Source organism: Paracoccidioides lutzii, assembly GCF_000150705.2.
Source record: "Paracoccidioides lutzii Pb01 unplaced genomic scaffold supercont2.9, whole genome shotgun sequence".
Classification (NCBI taxonomy): Eukaryota; Fungi; Ascomycota; class Eurotiomycetes; order Onygenales; family Ajellomycetaceae; genus Paracoccidioides; species Paracoccidioides lutzii.
This window is the reverse complement of record NW_015440955.1, coordinates 675637-685497: the sequence shown is the minus strand read 5'-3', so window position 1 is coordinate 685497 and position 9861 is coordinate 675637. Positions and strand designations below refer to the sequence as shown.

At 45.4% G+C, this 9861-nt stretch overlaps 3 protein-coding genes across 3 annotated transcripts; 2 read left to right on the top strand and 1 right to left on the bottom strand.

Annotated features, from left to right (window-relative positions):
• Positions 1-1291: 1291 nt before the first annotated feature.
• On the bottom strand, positions 1292-2719 carry PAAG_03880 (hypothetical protein; the record flags this gene model as incomplete). The annotated part of the gene is made up of 1 exon (XM_002794241.1): positions 1292-2719. The coding sequence occupies one exon, from the start codon at positions 2717-2719 to the stop codon at positions 1292-1294; it is 1428 nt and encodes a 475-aa protein (XP_002794287.1).
• A 1859-nt stretch (positions 2720-4578) lies between these two features.
• PAAG_03879 (hypothetical protein) lies at positions 4579-5246 on the top strand (the record flags this gene model as incomplete). The annotated part of the gene is made up of 4 exons (XM_002794240.2): positions 4579-4770; positions 4850-4872; positions 4935-5004; positions 5082-5246. The coding sequence occupies 4 exons, from the start codon at positions 4579-4581 to the stop codon at positions 5244-5246; spliced, it is 450 nt and encodes a 149-aa protein (XP_002794286.2).
• A 772-nt stretch (positions 5247-6018) lies between these two features.
• PAAG_03878 (hypothetical protein) lies at positions 6019-7648 on the top strand (the record flags this gene model as incomplete). The annotated part of the gene is made up of 2 exons (XM_002794239.2): positions 6019-6778; positions 6849-7648. The coding sequence occupies 2 exons, from the start codon at positions 6019-6021 to the stop codon at positions 7646-7648; spliced, it is 1560 nt and encodes a 519-aa protein (XP_002794285.1).
• Between the last annotated feature and the right edge of the window lie 2213 nt (positions 7649-9861).

Below are 9861 nucleotides of genomic sequence, written 5' to 3'. Positions count from 1 at the left end.
TTCTCATTAAAAATAATTCAAAAGTTGAAATATTATATTAATATTATAAAAAATATTATATAAAGTATTAGAGATACTCTCAAATTGAAATCACTCATCTTTTTGATACATTGTTTGAATAAAATATTCAAAGCAAGTCTAATTCATGTAGAATTTAATGAGTAATAGATTATTGAATTAAAAAAACTTTCTCAATATCAGTAAATACTACACAGCTAAAATAATCTGTTATTAGATTCAAGTAGAGAGAGTTCTCACTATTAAAGATGTCAATAGAAAAATCATGCAGTGTAAGAATAATAAAGCTGAAAAAGAACAGAATAAGAAGTGATAAAGACTTAAAGTTGATCTCATAAAAATTGATAATAACTCACTCATATCACTAACAGAAGAGGAATTAAATCAATTTAAAGATGACACACATACTGAGAATGATGTAGATAATCTTTTTATTATAGATTAGCTATTGATTGTTGATATAGAGTGCAATAACAAGGATGTGATTCAAGATTTTTATCATTTTGGTGTTTTTTGGTGTGGCGCACCCACATGAGGTATGGGTTGCGCAGCGGCACGATTAATATTGTCAAGGCTTTCTGTGTCTGATAAAGGCAATCTGATGATTGTTGGATAGGAAGATTGCTCTATGTACCTACATTTATCTTGCATTCCCCTGGTTATAAAATTCATGGTAACTATCACTACTCATGAAAAACCTTTTATATGCTATGTCATTATCACATCAAATTACTAAACCAAATGACGTGGAAACAGAGTTTCACTCTTCAATTCCCAAAGGGCCCTCTGTTTGCTTCCAATTTTTGCTTCCAATTTTTACTTCCAATCGAGGAGACGAGAGGGTAAAGTGAGAAGCAACAGCGTACGTCCTATTGTGTAGATTTTGTACAACCATGGCCCAGGGATATCGCAATGAAGACCAGTTTTCCATTTGCAGGGCGAAGGGGAATAGAATCCGCAATATATAGCTTTTTATCTTGTCTTGCGGGTGGACGGAGAAACAGCACTCCATATAAGAATATACCAGAGAGGGCAAAAATTATCCATAAATTCATGGGAAAGAAGAATGATGAGGACACAAAGGGCAACTCTGAACGCAGCCGCCTTCCAACCAGGTATGTAAGAAAGGACTGCGGAGACCAAAAAAAGGAAACGGGAAGAAAGAAGAAGCTGATATACAGAACAGTCCAAGAGTAAACTGTCTTTTCTAGCGTAGAGTTATGTTTTTGCTCGATTAAGTAGGAAATAAAAAACAACATGAGCACTACGGTCGTCAATTCTCCAAAGGCGTGTTTGAATGCGGCTGCGAATAGTCCCACAGAATTTCTGGTTTCCCGACGGTTTCCACATCGTCAACTCGACATCCGACCAGACAATGCAGGTGTTTCTCATCGCCATAATCGCTCTCCTCGGAGTCATCTTTGAAGTCATCCCTTTTCAAGCCATGTTTCTTTGGCTTTTCCCAATGATGCATCGACTTCACCATGATGCTCTCATCTAATATTGGCCTAGGGCGGTTACGCCCAGAAGATCTAACGTGTCCCATAAAACGCGTTCGGTTAAGTTCAGATAGCTCATCAGTGTTCGAAGTGTTGTAAGCAACTTCGATCCACTCAATGCCCATCAGCACTGTAGAGCCAATCGTCATATTTCCCGACCATTCGCCTCCATCACTCCACAGATTCAAAGCAAGCATGCTGGGTTTATCAGGAACATGATAATCCTTCTCGTCTTGAAGATCATTATTGAGATACCAACGCGACATATTCGGAAACCAATCGAGGCGGTGGGTTGCCCAGGTTGTCCAGGGAATGGGAATTTGAGCTATCGTGCTCGCCCCTGGTATCTCCAGGTCCGTTATCGGATCCCAATCTGGTTGGTTGGCATAACGGACTTGTGTTGAAGGGTCAGAGGTTAATATTTCAATATCCGACTCAACCGTTCTGGAGTAATATGTGAAAATACCTGCTACCGCTCCCTTAGGCGGTGGTCGCAGGCGGAAATTAACTGGAGACATTTTTGAACGATTACGGCCACTGGATGGAATTGTGTCTTTATCGACACCAAGATCGTCTTCATCTTCGTCCCTGTCCCCATCCCAATCCCCATCCCCATCCTCACCGTCATCCACATCATCAAGCCGTCCATGTCGCCCAGCATGAAGGCGCAGTCGAACCCTGAGAGAACAACGAAAAATGTTGTAGATGTATGTTTCAATCTCTGCCGTTGAGGTATGGTTTTCCAGTCTCTGAGTTCGAAGAGCTAAGTAGGTCGAGTCGGTCGACTTGTTCGTGGTGTCTTCAAGGACGAAAACATTTTCATAGTAGTTCCGAATAGGGATTGGGTACAGCAATGACCCATCTCTATTCCAGTCCTGGATCTCCCAGTCGTCGAGAAAGCCTGTCTCTTCAAGGTTTATGCGAGATTCTTTGTTCGAGTTGGAGGGTCTGTTCTGGACCGGCTTCGGCGATTTGGAGTTTGCCGACCAGGTTTTCTCCGGGGAGACTGATCGAAAGTCGTAAAACCTGTAGTTCTGGAAATACCCCGGCTCGGGCCCTGAAACCACATAGCATTCACATCTGTCTAAGGGATTGTCTGAGTAATCGCTTTCGTCTCTATTGGTCTTTCCAGGAGCTCTTCCCCTAGCCGCAGCCCCAAGGCATACGAACGCAAAAAGTGCAAAACAAGGAATATATTTCATACTGAAGCGCAAAAAAAGTGATATTAATAGCGCATGATATAATAAAGCTGAAGAATGGGGGCTTTTAGTAGCCCGTATCGGCACCACCACAAATCCAAAACGTTAGAGGACGAGGTCTCTGCCATAGCGAGTTTCTGCTACTGAAGAAACGGCTGCTCCAACTGTGTCCCGGGGCAGGTGCGGTGCTTGTAGGGTACAGAGGGAATTGGGAGTTGAGGAAAGCACCGGACATTAGACAAGCAATAGCAACACGAAGAGAGATTCCTCTCTCATTCTGCACATCTCCCCGTGTTTCATTTATAGCCCTCGGAATGGATCAGCTCAACTGGGCTGGTCGAGCAGTGGGAGGAAAGGGGAGGTTGGTTACCACTCCAATTATCATATCCGGGAACATAACAATACCACGGTAGTTCCGTATCTGGAGCATCAGTAATACAACTTCCAGGGTGTATGGAGAGCTCAATCATCATATCATCATCTTCATCTCCTCCACGTCCATGTACAGTATGATATATTCACGTACGGTCGTTTCATCATTCAACCGTTGTTCCGCTCTGAAACGTGATCCATCCAAACAGGATCATTCAAAACCATCAAATCCAGTCTCATAAGTCGAGCCATACCAGGTCTCGACGTGAATATGGATGTTTGTTTCACGATGAAGTCCAACCGGGCGGAACCCCAGTTCGAAAGAAATGGTGACCCCCTTACCTGGTGTTGCGCGGGTGGTGATATATAAGTGAAAGAGAGAATATCGAGCTACCCATCTGCTTCCTTGATGTCGAAGGAGTTCAATTATCTCAATGCTAATGATAGCTGAACGTAACTTTTCGTGACATCCATAGATATACTTCTGGTTGGCGTTTTGGTCAATCCCGTCTGCAGCCCACAACCAGGTTCAAGCGGAGTCTAGTGGCAAAAGGTAACGAGTTTATTCCATTAATAATCATGGATTGATTCCCCAAGAGACTTCCCCAGACCAAACCAGGGAGGACAAATCAGGGACTTTCGTCAAGTGTGCGTAGAGAGATACGATGGGCTCCAAAGTCAATTAATTGTCCTTGAAGTCACGGGATGTGAACTCGGGCGCGTTCTGGCGGAACATCGATATCCCGAGTGCTGCCTAACCGCCAACAAATCTCGGACAATCTGTTTTAGGCTAAGCTTCCATCCACAAATCCTCTGCCATTCTTTCGTTTGTCTCTGAACAACTATCTTCTACCCCGTATTTATCATTATTTATACAAGGGATTGCTGGTGCATCCCTCGAGTTCTGGCGTTTTGACCGAGTAGACTCCCAGAGAATCAAAAAGAAACCATATATGTTGCTCACGGGGCGCATCGTCACATCTTCATCAGTTAGCCCATCTCTGCGCAGGTGTCAACTCTGACCCAAGATTTGAACTTGTTATATACCTCTTCTAGAGCTTACCCTGGCCAACCCCTGTTTCAGCAACTTTTATCAAGTTATTTTCGATTTGAGTCCCTTTCTCTATTACAGGGGATGGTGTTGTGGTGCTCCGAGAGGCCCTCGTTTTCAGCTTTTCTATGACCCACCAGTGCAGCTACTGTTTCTTCTCAAGCCATATCAGCTGGAAAATCTGCACACACATTCCTATGGGTTTTCAAAAGGCAGGATCTGCCGATGTTGGGACATTTCTTGAAATCCTGATACCAGTCTTATTTGATATCAAGTTGACCCACGTCTGCCGTGCCTCACCCGTTTGTGGTTGTCGCTTTGACATGTGCAGAGGGGTTTATGATAGGCTTCTCACGGGAAATATGCGTATTATTCCTCCAATACGTTTAGGCCTGACGGTGTCGACCTGGTTCTTAAGACTGTGCCATTTGCCAGCCGCATGGCGAACTTTTTAACGGAGATATCGTCCGTGACAATATCCCTTGCCATGCTCAGGGACCTTTTGCCGCTGACTTCTGATTCTCAAATCGGGCAGCATAATATGATCTCGACCATCCTTGAAGTACAAATGCATTCTTCGGTGCCTGCTTCTTGGTTACTGTACCCAATAGACGCAGTTGGAGACGTTAACGTGCGTTTAAGCTGGAGCCAACCAGACCACAATCCTGAAATTCCCCTTTCTCTCACCTGGCTAATATGGGCTTTCCAAGGCTGGGAAGCGAGCGGCGACTTCGTTAGAAAGGACCATTCTGTTTGTCTCGGGATCCCTCAGCCTGGGCCACTAACGTGATGCAGTGACGGGTCCACAACAACTCGTGGACGGTGCCAAAGTCTCCCTGGCCCAACACAACCAAGACTCTCCTCGGTCCGACCGGGCTCAATAACGTGATCAGTTGATAAATCTATTTCTGTTGTCACGTGTACCCTGTACTTATGATCCAGGGAGGCAAGAATCGTGTCATGACGCTAAGGCAGGCTGAAGCGGACAGATACATTTTGTTGGACTCTGGGCTGAAGCCCATTTGCTTGCAGGATGAGGCGGTGGGCGTCAATCTATGCCCTATCGAGCTAGGCCTGTGCAAGACTCCAATCCATGAAATTTGCTAGACTGAATTGGTTGGACGATAGGATTCCGGACCACAGCGAAAAAAAAGGCCCCAGTATGGTTAGCTGCGTTAGCGCTGCGGGCTGGAAATTTGCTTAGCGCAATACTGCGTAACAAGCATGTTGTGGTCGCCAGTCGCCTTTCTCTCCTCCCTCTCAGCCTGCTTCAGCACAAGAAACCTCCCCATACTTTCCGTATATCTTCTCCTGTTCAAAGATATTTCTTTGGCCTTTATTTCACATCGGCTTTTGTATAGCTTTATTGCTTGAATCAAGAAGCTATATCGTTCTTCTCCTGAAAATCTCGCCGACTTGTTCCGCTTTGATGTGTGGCTGTTGGCATCATCTGAGACTGGGTTAATACCACTAGCGGTATTCAATATATTTCGTGTGAGACTTAAAATGCGCCTTCTCCCTTGGCATCAGCCGATGCTTCTGCTTTGAGAATAGCGGTTTCACGGTTGCATCAAGATTATTCAGGTTGGGCCATCATCCATTGAGGAGACCGGATGATGGCTTTGTGTCCAACTTTGCCCCCCCAAGAGCCAAAAATTCCCACATTTGCTGCCCCTTTGGCGCGGTCATTCCCTTTTGTCTTCTCCTCACCTCCTGTTCTCAACTCTTCCGCCACCCAATTCCCGCCAAATACCCGCATTCCCAAACCGAAGTTCATGTTAATATCAAAGAAAATATCTACAGTCAGAATGTTTCCAGTCATATGAGCACTTTTCTTGTCTTTGTTTTTTCTCTCTTCCTCTTTTTCCTCCTTTTCGTCATGTCCACGGTTGAAAGGAGCCTCCACAGGGCTTCCAGTATGACGACCAGTCCAAGATTGTCCACGAAACGAGAATCGACACCTCCAGCCGTCTCTGATCCAGCACTCCTCATTATCCATGACCGTTTACATCAGCTTGATGCTAAAGTAATCGATCTGCGGACTTCAATACTGACCCAAGATGAATACGTCAACCGACGAAATCGGGAAGATGAGTACATTCGAAGAGAATTTGACGGGCAACGCCAGACCTGCAGCCGAATCGAACTAAACGTAGGAAGGATGAAGGGCGATGTGTCCCAGTTGAAGGATGGCCTAACGAAGTTGAAGTCTGAGATGATACAGCTGAGGACTCACCTTTCCGAGCTGAGTTCGAAGGAAGACTTTCTTCAGAGCGACATCAGCCAACTCCAAAGCGATGTCAACCAGCTCCAGATCGATGTCCAGAAACTTCATACCGACGTTTGTGCTACACGAACAGACCTCAGTCAGATTCAGACTATCGTGAGCCAACTTCACATTGATTTGATGACACTCCAAAGGGAGTCGTCTCAGAACTTCGGAGCTGTCTTCTCTCGTTTCTCGGCAATGGAATCGCGTATGAAGTACATGGAACGGACACGATTCAACTCTCTAGCCCAGACTGCATATGCACCCATAACCCCGGTCCCTTTTGTTGAAGAAAACGGAGCTGTTCGTTGGCCAGAGTACTTCCCCCGAACTGTTTGGAAATTCTGGTGTTTGAAGAAGCGAAACCGAAGTAAGTGGATAAAAATTTAACGGTATCTCGTTAGATGGCATGAGACCATACTAACCCTGAAAACCCCTAGTTCATCGCCTTGTCGAGCTTGCAGAGTTTTACGAATTGGAAGGCTACCAGTATTGGGGCCGTATGCCGCACGCACACGATTCAACTTTCTCCACAGATGGTGATATGAGTGACTCCAGTGATTCGAGTGATTTACCCTCAGACCTCACCCGTGCAGAGGCATCTCGCCAGTACCCGGAAGCTTGCCATCAAGCTCTTGCGGCCACTTTGGGCCTTGTATACTACAAGATCAGAAATGAAGTTGGCGAAGGTCCGTTTAGACACGTCGTTCCAACTGCCCACAAGCGTATGCTGGATGAAGTAGTATCGGTCAATTCTTCATCAAAGTCGAAACCATCTAAGATCTCTCGTCGCTCCAACGAAACCTCACCGACATACTTGCACCGTAACCACATAGGACTAACGCTCGACACCAAATCCATTGTTTCAGAACATCTGGATAAACTGGGTTGGAATGTCCATGCGTCTCAAATGTCCGATGACACGATGAGTAAACTGAAGGGGATCGTATCAGATGAGGTCAACTCTATCCTGTTACATGCATTGGAGAGGGGTCGGATACAACTAAAACCCAATCTTTTGGAACGTCCGCGGCAATCCCCAACAGACTCTTCCAAGCTTAGCATTCGGGCCAAGCCCAACTTCGATGAATACCCTACCACCCGCGATGATGACGTGGTTACTGTTGGGAATACTGTTCCAACTGAGATCATTTCTCCTCGGTCATCTGGCGAGGATGGACCGTGGATTCCAGGGCGTATGTCGGAGACACCAAGCCCATCGGCAATCTCCGTGGAGTGATGCAGATTGCTGATGGACTAGGGGCATCCGTCATAGGTCCTGGAATCCGTGATCGATAATCCCCGGCTGTGGAATAAATTCTCCCTTTGTTAAGTTATTTTCAAAGTTGGGACTTTAATGGGTGGCTAATTGATCTCGTATAGCAGCAGTATTGGCCAGCGCCGCGTACTATTAAAAGTCCGCTACCGACCAATATATACTTGCTGCGATGATCAGTGCAAGCCTCTTCCTTGTAGCCTACTTTCATTTCGTTTCGATGTCGAATCGACAGGTGCTTTAGCGACGAGGATAGACGTCCATTACCATTGCGTCTCGGGGTGTTCTATCTCCTTGTATGGGAGAGCTCGAAAGGAGTTGATATTTCAACTACCTCCTCGAATTCCAGCAGTGCCTAAGCCGTTCCCGTGTTGGGGATGGATGGCAGGTCGAACACCTGGTCAGTAGATTGGCGGTGCATTGGAGTTTGCCAACTCGGTGGCATACATTTTATGGACCTGGAAGAACTACCCACATCCTCCGCTCTGTCTTTTAGTCTCTAGTTACTTTGAGCGATTCATTTCACTGGCGCTCTTGGGTCATCATTTTGAAGCATTTTCACGGCGCGCGCTTGCTTCTCTACTTGGGAACGCACATTATGAATCTCCTGATGTCTTCCCCCACTTTGAATTCTCATACCCCTTTGTGCATTAGTTGGTGTTCTATTTTTCTCGTTCTCACATTATTAGTAGATAGTTCCCCTGTATATAGTATCAATGAATTACCCTCCATTTGGACCTTGAAGTTTGAAAATAAATGTGCACAGTTTAACATGCTGCCCTTTGGTGTGGAGATATACCCCCTTTAACTTACCCCTATTTTACACGCTTACATATGACTTCAAACCTTATCCCTCCTCCGCTTTCTGCCTGAAACCAACTTATTCTTTGTCTGTCATTGACTTTAATTCCCAACTGCATTTGCCTGGCAACTAACGTCAAGCAACAAAGACCAGAACCGCACAGCAGGCAGATGAAGCTGTAACGGACAAAAATAACAGTCCGGGATACTGCGACAACTCAAAGGACCTGAAGCTCTGACCTTGGCATCTTCGATAACGCAGGCAGCAGAACCTCTTGTCAGTCCAGATCTCGCATCATGCCTTCAGAGTTGATGATAGACAAATTTCGAGATCAGAAAACCGCAAAGTGAATCTTTATGTCTTAATAAAATTTCCTTCGGTTGAAATCTATTGGTCTAAACGGATTAGGTCCAGACACCTCTCACTCCTTGGGGGACCTTGGTTCGATGGTTGCCAGTAGGATGCCAGCCAGTACGGAGATCTCAGACGCAACACCCATCACTAGGTTTCTCATGGCCCAACGACCCTGTCAAGGAAGAAAGAAGGTTGATTTTTTCCGTCGGCAGCAAATGAACTATGGATTTCTGCGTTTGTCGCTTGCTCGTTTCGGTTACCTTGATCGTTTCACCTCCATTAAATTCCAATGAACTATCCGTACCGTACATGTGTGGGATCTACCAAAACGAGTCTTGCATTTAACAGATTTCGAAGGATGCCACTCGTGAATGATCTGTCCGGCTGCACTACGGCGCATCCCATCTAGTTTTCTTCCTTCAGCAGGCGTGTACCTAGAGCTCTCATCAGTGCTTCGTCTGCGTTCTTCACGATTACCTTCGGAAAAGGAGGAGTTGGATTGCAGAGCTTAGCAGGGTAATTTTTTGGAGTCTACTTGTCGGAGTGGTTACCTATTTTTCAGGTGGAGAAGAGTAGCTCTATTAAGTGACCAGCAAAATGAATGTCTTCCAAATTTTATTTGAATGACTTTCTGGATCTTACGACTTGAAGTTATTTCCCAGTGTGAAAAGTTGTTGTGTGCCCTCCCAACCGGAAAAATAAGAAGAATACATAGATGAGTTCTTTCGTTTGCTGGGAGCACTGGAACAACATGACTTTGCCCTTTCAAATCCACCCAGATACAAACCTTTCGCAATGCTCATTATTCCCAAAAAAGAGTTGCGGCTAATGGATACCTCTGCATACGTGAACGCAGGTTCAAAAATGCACTACAGACATATTTGTTACATTTACACGGTTTTAAATGCATCCCGACATAACCCGGGATATTGTTGATCTCTAATTTTCCTCCTGGGAACTCTTTCGCTTTAATGGGATTATCGGTCCCTCTGGAAATCCCAGAGACTTCTCCCTAGCAACT